General features: G+C 41.7%; 1 protein-coding gene across 1 annotated transcript; it reads right to left on the reverse strand.

Annotated features, from left to right (window-relative positions):
* Nucleotides 1–4,127: 4,127 nt before the first annotated feature.
* eno4 (enolase 4) lies at nucleotides 4,128–19,032 on the reverse strand (the record flags this gene model as incomplete). The annotated part of the gene is made up of 13 exons (XM_084076105.1): nucleotides 4,128–4,213; nucleotides 4,864–4,981; nucleotides 5,558–5,655; nucleotides 6,647–6,842; nucleotides 8,441–8,566; nucleotides 8,752–8,916; nucleotides 9,796–9,864; nucleotides 10,157–10,285; nucleotides 10,491–10,663; nucleotides 11,682–11,824; nucleotides 13,265–13,437; nucleotides 17,433–17,561; nucleotides 18,856–19,032. 13 exons carry the CDS (start codon nucleotides 19,030–19,032, stop codon nucleotides 4,128–4,130), a joined length of 1,782 nt encoding a protein of 593 aa, XP_083932231.1.
* Nucleotides 19,033–20,321: the final 1,289 nt, after the last annotated feature.

Consider the following 20,321-nt stretch of genomic DNA (forward strand, 5'->3'; position numbering starts at 1 on the left):
CTTTTAAGTGTAATATTGTTGTTTGCCAAGGCTGTTAGAAGTACATTCAGTTAATATAAGTTGTGCCATAGTGTTGGTGGCATTTTATTTAAAGATTTGTTCCCTCGTAATTTTTAGACATCACAGTTTCTGCAGCCCTGATTTGGGAGTGAGCAGATGAAAAATGTGCTTTTGGGCCATTTGGTTTAGACGAAATAAAATGATTTCCCGGAACCACCTTTCGAGGCTTTGTCCCAACTTCGTACAGTATTGAATATGAGGTCAAATTATGGACATAATTATTTTTGTTTACACCTCAAGAACCTTTTATAGCCTTGAGCGTCTGCCAAGGCAAATCTTTGAATTGTCTGTCTAGACCACTATTAACCTTGCAGCCTCTCAGTGAGCAATTATAGGCCACTGTGGTGCCCAAACCATTAAGGTTTGGGCACTGGGATCTTTCAGCATGCATTGTTGTGAATTATTTGTCGCAGCACATGACCTTGTCGAAGACTAAATTATTATAACCAGCATATTGTCATACAGTGGCTTGGTTTGGTTGATTCTGCTGTAGAATGGACTCCAGGGTTCGGCCATGTAACTCTTAAGGTTAAGCTATAGTTATAGGTGTGGAATAAATAGAAGGATAAACTTGTGCACTCAAAAAACAAAACAAAACAAGAACTCAATGACCATTGCGGTTAGTTAGTCACAATGGTGGGCCCTTTGTCATTTTGTGGTGTTTTCATTTGACACCTGGTCAAATTTCCTAGACTTTTACTCCTGAATGAGGGGTTGAAACATGAGAGCTGCAAACTGTGGGCTGTGACCATCAGCCGCTTTGTGCTGCTGCTTATTAAGACTTTGGGCTTCATTCAGCACTAAGGTGCAATTTCCACCCCAGAGAAAGAGTCCCAATCCCCTCTTAACGTGGTGTGAAGGAAATTCAATGTGGCCGAGTCTCCCTTGCCTCACCTTCCTCTTCAAAGAGATTCATCAGACTGTGAGTCTGGTTTCCATACATTGTAACTATTTGATTCATCACTTGACTGCTCCTAAAATCGCAGAGGAAGTTGCTCTGTAATTGTATTTGGAAGCAGACTAAGCCTAGTTTATGCTTTGTTGCAAGGCGGTGTCGCTCATTGAAAATAACAGATTTTTAGGGAATTATCACTTGGAACTCAGTTATTTTAGAGGAGCGACACTATCGTGTGACAAAGCGTAAATGAGGCTTTAGCCTCAACAGTGTACTTTGTGGACAAAATAGAGTCATCAAAGAGAGGCACCACAGATATGTGCTTGGAAATGGCCAGTTGTACCAATGTCAAATATGTTCTTTTCACTTGTCATTCTCTCAAGGCAAAGAAAGATGAGATTAGTTCTGAATTCTGTAGGATAATGACTGAGGGGATAGTGTCAATGACAAGAATACCAGCTAATGTAAGCTAAGCTGCTCTGAAAACTGAAAAGCGAGATCAACAAAGAGATAGGCATGGCATGCACTTTTGACTCGTCATCACTGGCCTCCATGTTCAGTGAAGGACAGTCAAACCTCAGCAGCATGCCAGCATACAGTACAGCATCTTCGTTGTGTCTTCTGTGTCTTTTGAAACCATCTGTCTTACCGTCCAGCTTCGTTACAGAAAACGGTGTCAGTGGCCGTGCAGCTCCATCCCTTCCATTGCCATCTGCTCTAGATGTCAGAGAAGCTGGCAATGATTGACGGGTGGTAAACACTCTGTCGATCAAAGCAAAAGCTGTAATTACACAAAGCCATGCTGCGTTCCTTTCTTCCCTCTGCCAAACCCCCCCCCCCCCCTCTGCAAGGCTAATGTGTGGCCCTCTGTTGTGTGCTCATCATTGGCCGATACAACGTAACGTTTTGGTATATTCTTTCGTATTTTTTTTGTCCCTTGAGTGGACTGGCAATTAGGGAGACCCTTTTTTTGGTGTGTCTGGGAAACACTTAATCTTAGCTATTTTGTTAGTCATTTGATTTATTGTCAAACACAGTAATTGCCTGATGGGAGGCTGTGGTTGCTCAGAGCCAAGTCTCTAAGCTGCTCCTGCATGTGTAGCCTGAGTACATCTTATTGATCACAGAGTGATGGTTGTACGGTACAGACGCGTAGGGTACGCATCACACATTTGCAGAGTGAACGCCTGTCTAAGTGGTGAAACATCAAACATTAAGTGTGCAGCAAACAAATCCGTTGCTCAAATTAAACACATCATGAATTGATATTTACACAGTTGGGGTACATTTATTTAATTTAGGACAAATTTGATTATTCAGTCAATTAAAATGTTTAACTGAAGCTGTGACTTGATGGGAAAAAAAGTGACTTAATGAAATTCGAGTGACTTGTTACCTTAAAACCTAAGCAAATTAGGAAAATGTCCACGAGGCTAATCCTTTGCTCTGTACTAAACTGTATTCTCTTGCCTTAAACGCTGTGCGAATAACTTCTCTCCTCGGAATGTCAAGTTTTGTCATTTCAGCTTTGAATCGAAGTAATCAATGCCTACCAGTAATTTTTATATTAAATTCATATCCTCACTAGTAGTCAGGTTGATGTTACTCTTGTCTCATATTCAGTTTGTTGGCTGTTAAACAGAGAAGCAGTCAATTGACAGGTCCATTGATGCAGCTGTGAGTCTGTGTTGGTCTTTCTCTGGAGGCCAGCCGCCAGGACACAAAGCAGCACTGAAGCTCCTCTTACTTCCCACTATACACAACTGGTCCTTTCTGTCTCAGAGCCGAGGCGGACGCTTCAGACGATCTGGGGACAAACCTGCTTTTTGTGGTCTTTTACAATGTGACATAATCATTTCCGCCAGGAAGAGTGGAGCCATGACAGGGGTCGGATGAGGAGCTGACTAGTTTTAAAGGAGGCTTTTCTCGCACATCCTCGTACAATGCAGAGGCTCTATTTTGTTGGCCAACATTGAGCTCGCTTTGTGTGTGTGTGTCTGTGGGGGGGGGGGGGGCTCGTGCCCTTATGGTATTACTCATTGCTTTCATAATAGGAAGTTGTTCTGTCAATAACGGGGGAAAAAATAGTATTTTGATATTTAAAGCTGCACCATGTAACTTTCCTCTTCTACCCCGGATTTTAACGCGGTTTCCTGCGCAAGTGCTGACATATTTACCATTGAGCTAATAGAGCCTCCCTGCTTGCCCAGGGGATAAATTGAATCTTGACCATCAGGTCAAAATCCGTGTCAGATCCTGTGTCTAGGTGAGACAAGGGATGGCGGTGGCTCAGGAGATTGCTTGGGAACGGGAAGGTTCCCAATTCGATCCCGTGCTCCCCACATAGAGTTGGTGTCGAAGTGTCCTTGAGCAAGACGCTGAACCCCTAATTGCCCCCGATGAGCAGGTTGGTGCCTTGCATGGTTTCTTCCGCCATCGGTGTATGAATGTGTGTGAATGGGTGAATGTAATGCACAATCTATGTAAAGCGCCTTGGATAAAGGCGCTGTATAAATTTACCATTTACATGACCTTTGACACGATCTAAATACAACCACACCAATTGTATAAGTTATATTGTATTACCATACTCTACCATACAGGTTGGACAAATTTTCATTTTGTTAATTAAAGAAAAGTTACACATTGCCGCTTTAAGTATTGCTGGTCATATCAAACAGTCACCCTGAGCCTTGGTGCCTCAATCAGTCCACATTGTTACTGTTGCCAGTGTGTCTGCAGGTTTCTAATCAAGTCCATTCTAAATTGCTGGTCCACTTGGTCAGTACTTATAGTAGCCCTGTTGAGCGTGTTGAGGTGATGGGGGCCATCCTTGAGTTTTCTATCTCAAGCTTATCTCTGTGCCTTTTTCATCTGTCTCTCTTCAGATGATGAATCTGTACATGCTAATGTCGCCATCAGCTCTTTTTTTTTATCAAGGAATGCAGACCTTTTTGAACAAGGTCGAAGTGTTCTCGACCAGCTGCTATGAAAGAAATGGCAAAAGGTTTTGTGGTTTTTAAAAACGGGTTTATTCAGTTTCATATTGCCAGTGTATTCTTTCATAGAACAGTCTTTGAATTTTCTCTAACAGATTTGTTAAGAAAGGTGAACATCATGATATTGAGTTTAGTTCTAAATTACATTTTGTACCATTACCAAATCATGTGTTTCAATCCTTGTCTGTATCATCCATAGTAGTGGATTGCTCTTGTGTTTTCTCAGCAAACCATGAGGATGTGTGCTTCTCAAGGGGGTCTGTGGATAAAATGGAGAGAGAGAAGTACATTTACAATATCATATTTTCAAAGAAAAGGAACCACAACAGCTTTATGGGATTGAAATGTTGTTTTTACACACACACACACACACACACACACACACACACACACACACACACACACACACACACACACACACACGTATATATCTCAAAATAAATTGTATATACACACCATCTTTCAGTGGCTGTAGAGGGTTGGGTGGGTGGGAATATGTGTCTATGTGTAATTAGGGGGCCAATTAAAACATACAAGGTAGGGCTCGTTTTTTCTAAACCACCCCCCCATCCTCCTCCTTTACACACACACACACACACACACACACACACACACACACACACACACACACACACACACACACACACACACAAATCTATGATTCCTCAGTCACAGTTTCCTTTCACACCCAAAGCAGAGAGAGAGAGAGAGAGAGAGAGAGAGAGAGAGATGTGTTCTCACAGACCGAGCCATTACTGCGTCTCCCTTCACACAGCTTTGTCTAACCTCCTTTTCTCCGTACCTCACAAACAAGACAAGGGATGGGTTAAAACACACACACACACACACACACACACACACACACACACACACACACACACACACACACACAAAACAAAAACGCCATACCCAGGATTCCCTGCTGGGCCAGTTTTTCCTCTATAGAAATCAGACGGTTGTATTTAGTCAGCCTCTCAGCACCGCTCAGACCTCCCAGTTTGACATAGCTCACACCCAGCCCAACGGCCTTGGGAAAGAAGAAGAAAGCAGTTTAATCAGTACAGAGTGATAACAATAACCACACAGCAACAAAAAGAAAAGAGACATAGAGATCATTTTGTTGTGGTGAAAGTGCAAAAGGATATAAACTTGACTGTTCATGACAGTAAAACAGAGAAACCCTGGGCAGAGAGAATTGTTTTTGCGTCTAGGAACGGCCAAGCAAAGCACGCTGAGATGAGCTCATGGATTAAAGTTCTCAGTCGCCACGACTGATTTCTGTCATTTGGATTCTATAGAAGCCAGCATGTCTTCTATGGACGCATGTTGTGCAGCGAAAACAGCTTATCTACAAGCTCTGAATGCGTGTTATCAGTTATTATTTTAATATTAGCCCATTTAGACCTGGGGCCTATTCTAAAAACACCTTCTAAATCCAGACCTACGTTTTCTGAAAAAAATCACAAAAAACGTTATGTTGCTATATACTGTACATAGCAACAACTACCCCAAAAGGCTAATAGTCTCGGATATTTCATTTAAAAGCAACGGTTAAAGCCACACAAAGACACATCCACAAAAAGAACGGATGACTGTGACTCACCAGATCTGATAGAGATGCATCACAGCAGGGCTCACTGAACGTCATGCCCATTATCACTGCACCTGCCGTTCCGACGTGTGGACACAATCGCACGCAAACACAATTGTTTGTCAATTATTCATACATTTAAAAACAGATTTAAAAAAAAAACTGCAAAAAAAAGCTCCTGTGATCTAAAATGCCCTCACAATAAAAATCCCTCCATTGGTAAATTTAAGATGTTTGAGTGGCATTAAATAATATATTTGTCAGGTTGGTGCTGCCACACCACATTTTGTAATGAATGCTGCCAAATTAAGTAGTTTCACTTGGACGTCGGCCAAAAATATTGCTCCCACGCTACAGGAGTCACTGTTTTAAGGTATCAACAATATCACTGAAATCTGAACTAATTCAATATTGTACTAAGTAAAACCTGAGACTGCTTATAAGCAATACTTTGATTTGAATGTTAAAACAAAGAAGACCAATTATGAATCAGTTATGTTCAGCATGCAGTCATATAAAACAAACAAAAAAATCACCAAAGTCAAATCTGGCACTTTTTTTGTTGTTGAGTGATTAATACTTTATTAGCCAGATTGAAAACGGTATGGCAGTAAAGTAAAACAAAAAAAGGCATGCTAAAATGATAACACAAAAAGTCCCAGGGGGCCATTGTGGTCCACTGTACTCAATTAATTATAAAGACATACAATACATAGTACAATACTGTACATTGCAAATCAGCAACAACACTAAAAGCAATGAATAATGAATGATAGAATATTCTCAGAAAAAAAGTGGGGAGGGGGCAAAGGATGCCACTCCCACAGGGCTTCTTCCGTGGAGCTCGCTGAGGGAGTTGCGTTGTTTGACTCTCTCGGGGCAAGCTAGAAGGGATTCATTCCAATTCTATTTTGAGGTCGGTCCATATTTTTTAGGTTTTTAAATGTGGATGGGGAATCGAGAGGTAATGGCTGTCGATAGGGCAATTAACATTCTGGTGGCAGCATAGAATGCATTTTCCCCATGTTTGTGCCGAATCTAGGGGGAACAAGGTCAGAGGCCTCTTATCATGCCCTTCGCATGCATGCAAGGTTCCGTTACCTTGGTGCTCTGTTGTGATGCGAATCAGATCGCTGATTGACATTTCATTGGTCTGCTTCAGGATAAAACCTTTGACCCCTGGGATGGGCGTGGCAGGTGGCTGCATGCCATGACTGAGGGGTTCATAGCTGACGTCAGCCAGCAGGGAGCATGAGGCTCCAATTACACTGTTTAGCTTCTCCCACTGCTTAACATCCTTAGAGAGAGGATACATACAGTACACATGGTTAAGGTATACCCCTGAATACTGTGGGTGATTCCAGTTCAGTGGCGTGCACAGACATTTTGAGGGGCAGGTGCTCAAGTAAATTATACTTTTTTTGGTTGACTTGGTCTGCTCTTTTTTCCCTCTACACCTATACCTCTTTGCCAAAAATAGCCGATCTACAAGCCCACAACGCCTCGCAGCTGTGGGCTTGTAGATCTGCTATTTTTGGCTAAAGTTCTCCTCAGAAAAGGGATGCTAGGTTTCGAGTGTTTATGGTACTACCCCCTGTAGTAACTCTGAGGACCCCCTAGGGGTCCCGGACCCCCTGTTGAAGACCCCTGCTGTAAACTGAAAAAAAAATAATGTTTTTTTTCTTTTTTTCAAAAGAGCACTTCTGGTCAAGAGGGCAAAGGGCAGGTGCTCTAGCACCACCTAGAGTCTATCTGTGCACGTCCCTGTTCCAGTTCATGATATATACCCATTAGGATATTTGAATTGTGTTTTTATAGCATGGCTCCTCAGAGGCGAGCCGTCTTGAAGAGTCTGTCTGTGTGTCCGGAGCTAATCTTGCAAACCGCTGGACCGGCCAGCGCCAGTGTCACAATCTTGGCCTCTGCCCCTGCTCTGTGTCCCCCTCCCTGTTCAGTTTTGTTCCTAATGTGACTCTGAGGCGTATTATTTATTGGTAACTAGAATCTACCAAGCCCTGCCCTGCCTGCCTTGCGATTGGCTGAATGCAAAAACAAGGACAAGGGGCATTGTCACATTCTAATACAGCCCAAAACCCTTTTTTTTTAAATCTGGTCTAGTGGCGTGTCTCGCTGAGCATTGAATTGATGACCCCAACCCCCCGTGATAGAACCCTGCTGCCGGTACTCTTTTTCCGACAACCGCAATCTATAATTTTTTTGCCGATTAAATATAGTTTTGGACAATGATGGAAGCGTGCCGTCTCAAGCAAACTTGAGCCACGAGAGGAACCACCGAGCGAGCTAAAGCGAGCGAGTTGCTGTGCTGAACGTTGCGAAGTTCACTTGAGCCGACTCAGCGCCGTCCGAGTTATGTACCGATAGGCACAGAATCGTAAATCATGTTTTGGGGCGAGAGTTTTCCCCAACTGGCACTCAAAGTGACTACTGGCCAATCACAGCGTGTCTTTTCCGGGATAGAATTTGCCAACTTCTTTTGTGTTAAGAGTGTTTTCTGCATTGCGGGTCCTATACATTCCATCCCCGGGTGTGAGCTTGACAGCCAGATCTCTTGTGCACACTGGCAGTAGACCACAGAAGTACCTTCATTAATTCACATATGTTTTATACCGTTCTTTCCCTTTTTTTTTTACTGAAACTTTGCCCACATTTGGAGTCCTATATACCAGTGGTTCTCAACCTTTTCAGGCCATGACCCCCCAAAAGAATCATATTTGAACTTTTGAACCATTCACTCACACTCAAATGGAGTGAACACAAATATTGGCATAAATGTTTGATTTTCTCTTTAGGTTGCTTCTGTAACAAATACAAAAATAGAAATGTTGACGTCAAACTGCCAACCTTCCATTGTTGTGCAAGAAGAACATACTGTACCTCTTTCCTCAGTGGGTCAATCAAGGCCACCACTGATGGATATTTGCTCATCAGCGCTTCATACATGTTCACGAGTTCATCAGCAGACTTGGGACCTCCTGTCACCACATCATACTTTCCTTTAGACTGGGTAGAAGAAAAGCTGTTCAGTTCTTTCCTAGTCTGCCTTTAACAAATGTTATCCACCTTTGCTACTGAATTGCCCTAAAGCGACAGTTCTGGTTTATGTAGTCAAGGCTTGGTTTATACAAGGCCTCTGGCACAAGGGCACATGTGATATGAGCGAGAGAGAGAGCCTTTCGGCAACTTACGTAGTCCATTAGCTCGTGAGCCGCACAGTTTACTGCCAAATGAAGCTCTGTTCCAAGTGCAAGTCCAAGGTTGCTGCACGCATCAGCGATCAGATCCAGAGGCTGCTCAGGTCGCTCGTATCCAACAACCAGCGCTCCAGACGTCGACACTGTTGCCTGTACTGCCTGTGAGCAAAGACATTGAATATCTCATAAACGTATGTTATTCACGCAGACTCATCAGGCATGTATTAGTTAAATGTACACTCAAATCCTTTTGAAAAATATATATATTAACATTTTCAGAATTATGTAATTATAATTTTGTATAAATATATGTACTATATATATATATATATATATATATATATATTATACAGTATACTTTATACAGTATGGCTTTAAGTCAAACAATTGACCATTATTAAGTGTCCATGTGGGTCCACTTTAACTTTCTAATGTATACTTGGGGCCAGGCACCCACACCAAACTAGGCACAAACACTGTTCAGGGTCTTCCATGAGAATAGTCACACGTGATTTGATTTTAGTTATCTAAGGTTATTTGACAGACACAAAGGTTTAATGAAGCATTCCATGTGCAATTATGGTCAACCCATGGTACAGTTACAACTTGTTTCATAGGGTTAACATAAAGAGTTGAATCTTTACATTAAAGACGGTGAATGAGTATTCATTATCTGAATGAGACAGTCATCAATATAAGGTTCTTTAGCTAGACATGATCGTGTTATAGTCTACTTATCTTCCACAAGTGCTAAATGTCACCTTACAGTTAAACTGAAATAAGAACTATCGATACCGCATAAGAGGAAAAGTTGAATGGGTGTATTCAATTGTGCCGTTTTACTAAATCTTTGCATACTTACAGTATAATGCCACACATGCTCTGACTTAATTTACAGTACACATTAGCTCTGGCCATGTATAAAAACTTAATGAGCTTAGTGTATGTTCATAAAGCTCTGCATTTAATTTCTTGTGTTATGTATGGATGGTTTAAAATGACATTTCCCCACAGTAAAGAAATCTATATTTCTCTCACCCCAGCTTTTGATGTAGCGTTCATTATTCTCATCATCTCCCTTTGTATATCAAGGGCCATTCTGGTGATCTGTCAGAGAATTTCACTTTAGTTCAGCATGTTTTCCACCATATAGTAAATTTTGACCTTGAAAAAATGAAGTGGCCTTACCAACCAACATACCATATAGAAAGAACAAAGAAAATACATTTGTTGACCTAACTCCCAGACATACTTGAGAAAACGTTTACAAACAACAATAAGACCAAACTTACGCCAATCATCTACAGTAAAAGTGGGTCCAAGACAGAAAACAAGTGCAACTGCATGCAGACAGTCGGACAATAGCACAATAGGTGTGTTCCTGAGTGCTGAGTAGTACTTGTTTGACTCGCTGTCCTGCCTTGGGCATCAGGATGACCTCTTCAAGTAAATTCAACTTTCCTGGAGACATCTTCCCACAGCTCAGCAAAGTTACCAAGGGCAACGGAATGTGGAACTCTTTTGGGGTCTGGATGAATTTGTGAAAGACACAATAATCATTACACTGCCCTCTGTAATGTCTGTGTAAGTGTGTGTGTGTTAGGCATTTAGAGGTCAGGGTTAGTTTTAGGGTGTGGGTAGGTCAGGCTAGCAGGTTAAGTACAAATGGTATTTTTAATGACAAATTGAAAACGTGTGTGTGTGGTATTAATTGTAGGGATATTTGTGTTAACCTCTTGGTTTCTCAGGTTTGCAATATATTTGTACAGGGGAATGTCTTGGAGTTGTGCTCCAGTTTTTGCCACAGCCAGGGACACTGAACCGATGGCCATGCTTCCAGACAGGACCGGTTCTGGTGGAACCTGTGGGGTGATTGGCTTCTCTGCTATGCTGTTTCTCTTTTTTCCTGGCAGAACAAACAAGCATAATTTAATGTTTTCGGTGTTAATACATTATTATGATAGTTATGTGTGGCATGTGGAGGTGCCTTATGAGGTGATGGTATCCTGATGGGGACTTCATAACAAGGCAAAAAAAAATGTTAATTCATATTTTGTTTTTTCCTCTGTTTTTCAGGGATGGATGAGGCGGGTTACTATAGAGAATGTTGCAACCCAGATACATAGAGCTGATCGCTCATGCAAGTAACAGCTCTTTATGTATACACATTAAACACACCCATGGGTTTCTGGCTATGATATTTCACTGAGAGCATACTCATGTTCTGAAACCCCCGAAATTATGTAGTAGCATGACATGAATTATGAATTATGAATGAATTTGAAGTCTGATGTGATGGGAGGTATGCTCCATTGTCCATGTTAGGCAGAATTTTAAATATGCCAATAAAACATGTGCTGGCCAGACCTTCCTTGTGCAACTGCATAGTATTAGCAATGCCTGCTAAACACAACAGCAGGTACAATTTATTAGAGCAGCTGAATGTCTTTTTTAAAGTAGCTACCATTAGGAACATACCTGCTGATACAGATGCCAAGTAACAAGTGCCAAATCTTGGCTCATACTGTGGATTGATTTTAATTATCCATTATTTTCACCGAAACATAAAGAGCTAGACCCTTGTTTCAAAGCCATTACAACTGACATACTGTAAATCCATTAGAGATTCTCCATTAGCGAGAGAGAGAGCTTCATTTTCATTTCCGGGGTGATACAAAAGGCTACATACCCGTATACTAGAGTGCGTGTGTGTGTGTGTGTGTGTGTGTGTGTGTAGATAGACACACATATACTGTATATTACATCCTTTTGTATCACGCCAATATATATTTTTTTCATATTGTAAACATACGGTTATTATTTATTATTATTATTATATGGGATGCCAGTGCCCAGGTTTCAGCCTGTTGTCAGCCCAAACCTCACTAGCAGCATTAGAGCATTATCTCTAGTCAGCGTCGTACCTTTGTCACTTCCCTTCTTGTCCTTAGTGGGTGCTGTAGGTGGAGGAGGTGGAGACTGTACCTCAGGCTCAGATGGTGGACGACTCTCTCTTTCTCTCCTGTGGAGGTCCTGCTCCTCCAGGTAGCGCGCCAAGAGGAAATCACTGCCCAAAAACCGCATGCAGACAGACAGTTGGCATTAAGAGTAGACAATAGACATAGAGCAATAGAGACATTAGACAATAGAGCTCTGAGAGCTATTCTGCACTAGCTAATCAGTGCACCAAGGTTCTCTGCTGCCCCTCCAGGGGCTGTCAGTTAACCACATGAACCCTAGCGTCCCTGTTCGACAAAAATAGGCGAGCATTTAGCAAAAATAGCAGATATACAAGCTTATACTGTAGATCTGCTTTTTTCAGCAAAGATGTTTGGTGTTGAGGGAAAAAATGAGGACGGCCAAGTACAGAACCCAGGGGGACCCCGGTCAACAAACTATATTATAGACTTTAAGTGGAGGGCTACACAAAAACAATTAAAAGGGAAACGGGCACCATACGCTATGCAATACAGTGAAAATACAATATATACTCATTATTCTACAGTACATCCAAATATTTGACTTGTCGTTTTCACTGTCTTTTTTTAGAGACCATGAGGGGAGAAAATGATGCAATAGACATATTTATGGCACATTTTCCCCTGTCAAGCCATAGTGACACGCAGCAGTTCATCTGGCACTACAGTTGGTTAATGTGAGATGATGCAAAAGCAGCCAATAAGAGGAGCCTGGTGTGCCGTGATATGATAGGATGTGACAATCGGCAAACAACCTCTACATGACCCCACTCCAGAAGGTCAACGCGCAGCAAGCCACGTTTAATCCTGTTTGAGTTTAATGCACAGAAATGGAGCCCTTTATTTATTCATTTGCTCGTTCCCTTATTTGTCTTTATAACTATTTTTTTTGTTATTCATTTATAGGCTAGGTTTGTATACTGACGTGCACAACCACACCACCATTGTATTCACACCCACCCACACACATGCATTAGGTGAACGTGCACGAGCAACATATAACAACCCTCTAGTAAAACAAACAAATCCCCACTGAACAAATTGAAGGAGAAAGTAAGGACGAAAGAGTACAAGTTATAAAATCTCAGCAATGAGTTCATAAGATCAGTGGCGGTCAATTTCCGGTCACCTTGCCTGCAGTCACAAAGAGTTCAAATATTGTTCATATTTATCAGTTGCTCCTGTGCTCCATGAGCCACATGACAATGAATTGACAGAGAGTAAATGTGATTGTGTGGTTGCCATTCACAGAGCACGGGAGCACCTGACAAAGATGATTGACATTTGGGCATTTATCCAAATTATTTACGAGGTTCTACCAAATTTCAATGAATGACTTAAAAATAAAACATAACTAGTAAATTAATTGTCTCATCAATGAGTAAAGAAACGGCAAAAACTATTTTAATCTCTGAAACATTGGATGGCAGATGGATGATCATACAAGGCAGAATTGGAATGCCATGCACCTCCGGAGACAAAGAAAAAAGCTTGTCAAAGATTAGAAGAAGACTATTAACATACATTACCTCAGTATCTGATCCACGCCAGTCTGGTCACAAGGATTACAGTCTTTCACCAATGTGCTTAGATCTTCATTGACCCAACAGAGGGCAGTCAATACATCACTGACACTGTTAGCACCTGGATCCACTGAATTCTCTTCAAAGTCGTTGGTGGAGATGGATGCAGTGCACATCCTCTGAACACCAAAACGCACTCGCATGCACACACACACACACACACACACACACACACACACACACACACACACACACACACACACACACACACACACACACACACATTTTTGAGTAAGGACAGGCCATTTGACTCGAACTCTTTCAGTATATCATTTGTATTATTACTGGGTGATAGTTTTAAGATTAAAAACTTGGCATTAAATGAGGCACACTGAAACACCTGCTTGTTTAGCCAGCATATGCTAAATATATCTGTTTATATGCCAGGAAGGGATAAGTGTGTGTGTGTGTGGGGGCGGGGGGGGGTACTGTACATGTGAGCCATTAGTTAAACCACAACAACAGATGTCAAAATCCTCATGGCGGGACCCTGATTGAACAACTGCTCAATGTGTGAACCAATCCAATTAATGCAGTAAAGGCAGGACAGTGAGATGAAGCGCCCCCCCCCCCCAACACACACACACACACACACACACACACACACATATATACGCAATGCCGTAAAGTCCTCAATGTTAATATATCCATTTGTAACTCCCAAGAGTTTGCAAATGTAACTTTCTTTTTTTTACATTTGTGAGCACAGGATCATTCAGTTAAAATAATTAGGATTTGATTGCGTAGCTTCCCTGCCCGGCCGGCCAACATACAGTTACAGTACATGTAATCCTCAAGCCCGCAATATTGGGAGCTGTGAGGGTGATGTCAGCATCTGACCTAGAGCTGGGAGTGAGACCAGAGGGAGTGGAGTATCTGAGTTAATGTCTGCACACCACCATGCTCCCTCTACCTCGATTACTCATCCTCCTCTCTCTCTCTCTCTCTCTCTCTCTCTCTCTCTCTCTCTCTCTCTCTCTCTCTCTCTTCTCTACCCCTCCTCCTTTATCTCCTCCATCTTCATCATCTTTACATCTGCCTCCCCATCCCTCTCTCGCCATTCATCCTTCTTCTCTCTCTCCCCCCCCCCCTTCTCTCTCTCTCTCTCCTCCTTTAGGTCGAACCACTATCATCGCTGTTTCCTGTCACAACAGATTACTGTCAGTGCTAAGACTGGAAATGGGCCGAGTGATAATCCAAAAGCATCGCTCTAATGTCACTCCACCATGCTTATGCCTGTATTTTCCTTTCTCCCAACTGTAACCTGTGTCAACTAAACATTTGATTGGTTTGGTCAGTACTTTTTTGTTTGTTTTTTTACTTACTGTATACCAAAAATCACACCCTGTGTGAAGTGAGTGGTGCCTTTGATGAGCCCCGTATTGACCCCCGTATTGATGTTGTCATCAATGTTTGTGGACATACATACATACATACATACATACATACATACATACATACATACATACATACATACATACATACATACGGACACACGGACAAAGCCAGATATAGGAGTGGTTGCCTTCGGCACCACTCAAAAAGAAAATAAAATAAAATAAAAATAAATAATATTTTATATATATATATATATATATATATATATATATATATATATATATATATATATATATATATATATATATATATATATATATATATATATATATATATATATAATACACTTCCTTTCTGTGTTAGCAGCATCTGTCTCCCAGGTGGGATTGTGGATTTCTTCGATTGATAACTAGCATGAGTACATTAACTATACTGATCAGAGTTAAATGGTGCACTTGGTTTGCAGGGTAATATTTCCGGGGTGAAAGGGTCGAGGTGTGCTTAGAAGGCCTTAGGTGTCTGCTCTCGTGACCTCTCTGTGACCTTGGCTCATGGTGTCACATCTCATTTTTCCGTCCTGTGTGATACTGTGAAATTTGAAATGGCAAGGGTCAAAGGTCACCGTCTGTCCTCTGATTGCTACCCTTCGATAGCTCTCTGTTTGCCCCCGGCTGTCTCTTCACATTAGTGTTTACTGTACAGCTGCAGACTGGGCCCGCTACTGTCGCTTCAAAAGCATCAGCTTTCAACCTATTTCGGGCGTGTCGTTATGGGCGGAAAATTATCAAACTGTTTCAGACATTTTCAAAAATCGTGAAATAGCCGATCTACAAGCTCACGATGCGTTGTCATACCAAGCGCTGTGAGCTTACAAATCGGCTGTTTTTGTGCGACCACTATGTGGAGGCTGGGTGATTATGAGTGATTTTAGATATTGCATTATAATAACCAAGTGAGGCTTGTATATATTATTTCATTTAGTCATTAAATGTTTAATTGTCTCTCTTAATATAATCATGTACTATGCTTTTAATCATTATCTAGCTTAGTTGATTCTTTGTCATTGTGTGATTATCAAACTTACAATAACCAAGTATCATTTAATCAAACCTAATGTTATAACTTGCTCCCTGAACCCTGAGTAGAAGTCATGCATATAGAGCATGTATATGCGTTACTGTATCTAATGTCATTATGAGTTAAGATCTCAGCTTCCAGCAGACTACACGTCGCAGACTGCTCTAAATTGGTAATGATCCAGAATGAGCACGTACTCCCTTATGAGGGTAGGTAATTAAGCAACATCACCCATGCTAGTCAAGGTCAGCAGAAACTAGTAACAAAAGCTGTGCTGACAGCTCAATCTCTTCCCGTAGGGAGCCAGAGGGTACCATAATGTGGCTAGCGGATGCCATGGAGAACGTCCAAATGTAACTTATCCATTCTCCAGCTCCCCATATCAGGAGGATGTGGAATCCAATGGGTCTGCAGATTTCAGTGTGCCAAGAGCTGACTAGACAAACACCTGTTGGCATTCAGAGTGATATCAGAACCTATTTCTTGTGGGTCAGACTCAGGCATGACGTTATTAGGAGGGTCAAAGGGAAAGGTGACTAAACGAACGCCTATGTAAGCATAGATACTTGTTACTGTTAAAACACTTGAATAGCGTGCATGCGTGCGTGCGTCTATGAGCACCTAATCTCCCGCAATGTTGGACCGATCGGCATGAAACGTTGCACGCACACTCCCAGTAGGCCATGGAAGAACCACTGCCCCAAATGTTTCAAATCAGCCTCATGGTGGCCCTATAGACGAATCCACAGACGCACTGCCTGTAGCTGCCTGTAGACGGCCATTGCTCCGGTGTCGCGGTGCGGAGCGTTGACACCGCAGCTATGGCTGCCTACAGGCAGCGCGTCTGTGGATTCGTCTATAACTAGCTGCTTCAATTTGTCCAAAAGCTCACGCAAATCGGTACACATTATCTTTGCGTTCAGATGATCAAGGTGTATCTGTCAGATTTTTCTGATTCTATTCCGATTGACTATGATTGGCTTTGAAAGTTTGCGGGAGCGGCCCGTTTTGCACAAAACGCCACAAATCATGAACCCAGGCCGAATGTCTGCTTGGCCTGAAACTGCACTGCACACACACACACCCAGTAGGCCAAGAACGAATGCCAACCCCATTTATTTCTAATCGGCCTCATGGTGGTGCTATAACAGCCTGCTTCATGCTTTGGCATACAACTATGTAGGAACTGTACAAACCCACCAGTGGATGATCTGCCACAGGAGCCCTATTAGTCCATGACAGTTGTAGGAGATATTGAAAGTATGTAACTCAAACATTCAGTCATCACACATACAGAATGGAAATAAGACCAAGCATTAATTGCCCAACAAAGAGGGGGGGGCAGCTTAAAGGAGTAGTTCACCCAAAAACTGACTTGTTTTCTATCAATTACACACGCATTGAATTCATGGAGATGTTTTTTGTTTTTGTCGCATTCCTAAGCCAATAATTTGGTTACCGGCGGAAAGATTCCAATGTATCCGGTATAGGAGACTCAAAGGAGTCTCTTTGAGTCTCCTACCGGAGAGACCGCCAGTCATCAAATTAATGGCTTAGGAATGCAAAAAAAAACAAAAAAATATCCATGAATTTGATGCTTCATGTGGTGTGTAATTGATAGAAAACAAGTCATTTTTGGGGTGAACTACTCCTTTAAGGCCAAAAAGCAGAACAGTAACAATCTGGTCTTCAGGTTTACCTTCTCTTCATTTCGGATGATACAGAAGACCTCTGCTTCAATGGATGCTTGTCCTTTTGCATTATATACTTCAATGCCCTTTAGTTTGCTGATCCGTGGTGGTGCAGAGAGTTTGGAGAAGTAATTGGCCTAAAGTGAAATTAAATGATTAAAATACAGCAACCTCAATCTTCTTTTAAAGTCTGTGTTGAAATGATCAGGGAGAAATTGGGGTTTAATTTATTCATGTCAGTGATGACAAGTGGAGCATGTTGGCTGGAGAATGGTTTGAATTACCCAGACACTGATTGCTCAAACTAATTTAGCCAACTAATTTATGTACTGCAGAGTAATTTAGAGCCATGACCTAGTGCAGTGGTTCTCAAAGTGGGGTCCGGGCGGGGACCCCCAGAGGTCCTTGGGGGGGTTCCAGAGGGTCCCCATGCAGCAAAATGTGTTAATACAGCATCACAATCATTTTAAACTCTTTATCCATTTATATTTTGACTATTCAAAAATAGCGAAAGTGTTTGGAAAACATCAATTTTTATATTGTTTTTCTTCTCTTCGGGGGCCCTGGCTCAAAACCTTTTCAGATGTGGGTCCCCCGCCAAATACATAATTATACATTTGCGGGTCCTTGACTTGAAAATGTTTGGGAACCTCCGCAGTACAGTACAGCATCACAGCTGTTATTAGAATGCTTGTCTTCTGGGCAGAAGACCAGGAATGCAGAACTGGTGATGACATTTTATTATAACCATAATCTACTACTGCCCACCCAAAAACAATCCATCCACTAAGACTAAAAACACAAATGTAGGTGCAATAATACAGGCCTTTCTTTACAATGCACTTATTGGAGCTATTACAAATTAAACATGACAGTTTGCACCTCCAAATATTTTGTAAATGTGCAGATTCTAAATGCATATGGCCATTTTCATGATTCATAGGATGAACTGGAAGACCTTTGTGAACGTTTTATTGACCTCAAATGTTTTGCCAAATTATATTTCTGTTGTGTTGTTGATCAGTGCAGTGCATGAGCTGATTCCAACACTCAGTAGCAAATGCAGAAAGTATTCATGTTAACTGTTATGACTATGTAGCCTGCATGGTCATTTGGACAGCTACACCAAATTGGTCTGATTGTGTGTGTGTGTGTGTGTGTGTGTGTGTGTGTGTGTGTGTGTGTGTGTGTGTGTGTGTGTGTGTGTGTGTGTGTGTGTGTGTGTGTGTGTGTGTGTGTGTGTGTGTGCGTGCGTGCGTGCGTGCGTGCGTGCGTGCGTGTGTGTGTGTGTGTGTGTGTGTGTGTGTGTGTCCGCGTGCGATGTTTCAGTCGGGAAATACTGGTTGCATCTGTGAACAAATCATCATCTATTGCTCAATTATACCAAACAGGCTAATCATACAGTTTTAAAGATTAAATGACTCTTCATACCAGGTAACCGTACATGTCATCCGGCTGATCCAGGAACAGCTCTGTTAAGACACACTCTATCTTCTGTGGGATTCCGTTTCCTTGGTAGAATTCTGCAGCTTTGTTTTTTAGTTGACGGAACTGTTGTTCCTCTTTTGAGAGCCGACTGTTACAGCGTAGAAACCCGTTATAAGACATTGTAATATCATTGCTAATAATAACGGTCTGTTGACGGACGTCGGGTCGAGCGACTACAACACACAACAGCAACAAACAAGCATCGTCTTGTGTACGGTGGTTGCCCAGCAACTGAACGTGATAGGACGTTACCGGTGGGGTAATTAAAGTAACTAAGTAGATGTACTCAAGTACTGTACTTTTAAGTACAATTTTGAGGTAGGTTTTTACTTTACTGGAGTGCTTCCAATTGTCAATACTTTTACTTCTAGGCCTACTCCATACATCTCGGAGGCAAATGTTGTATTTTTTACTCCACTACAATTATTTGAAAACTTGAGTTACTTGTTACTTTGTAGATTTGGATTATTATTACAAAATATCATTAACCACTTCAACCCTATATATAGGCCTACTTAGGCCTACTTTGGCCAACACGTTTGTAGGCCTACTTTTATTCAAGTGAATTTTAAATACCGGACTTTTACTTACTCAATTACTGCAGCATTGAGAGTTTACTTAAGTGAGTATAGGCTACTTCTTCCATCACTGGACGTTAGGGGAGTCTAGATCTCATGGCCTGAGGCGTCGCTCTGTCACTGGCTAAGTCATTGGTTCCCAAACAGTGGGTTGGGACCCATATGTGGGTTGCGGACCAATTTTTATGGGTCGCGAGTAAATACCCCTTTATTTTTTGTTTCCTAGAGTTTGTTTTTTATTTTATTTTTTCAACAGATTTTCAAAAAAAAACAAAAAAAGAAACAAGTTAAAAACTAAATTCAAACTTTTTCAAAGGACTTCCATAAAAAAGGGGGGAAATCATTAATTAGACGGGAAAAATACTTTTAAGTTGTGAAAATAGCAGATCTACAAGCATAACACGTCTTGTCGGCGTTGTGAGCTTGTAGATCGGCTTTTTTCAGTAGTTTGGGTCCTGAGGAGACATAACATTTCTCTTTTGGGTCTTGAGCTGAAACGTTTGGGAACCAATGGGCTAAATAGTTGTCTGGCAACGAAAAAACACAGAGGCTGTCATGATTTATGACCTTCATCTGCTTGACCCAGTAGGCCTACACACACACACACACACACACACACACACACACACACACACACACACACACACACACACACACACACACACACACACACACACACACACACACACACACACGTGCGCCATCTACGTAAGCATATTGATATCCGTGATACGACCATCATCAACTACTTCATGTTGAGAGACTCAGACTGACGTCTGTGCACTACATCTTCATTGTGCATATTTATCTCTTGCAGGAGGAGATAAATAT

This window comes from Gymnoscopelus microlampas (genome assembly GCF_963454915.1).
Source record: "Gymnoscopelus microlampas genome assembly, chromosome: 13".
NCBI classification, from domain to species: Eukaryota; Metazoa; Chordata; class Actinopteri; order Myctophiformes; family Myctophidae; genus Gymnoscopelus; species Gymnoscopelus microlampas.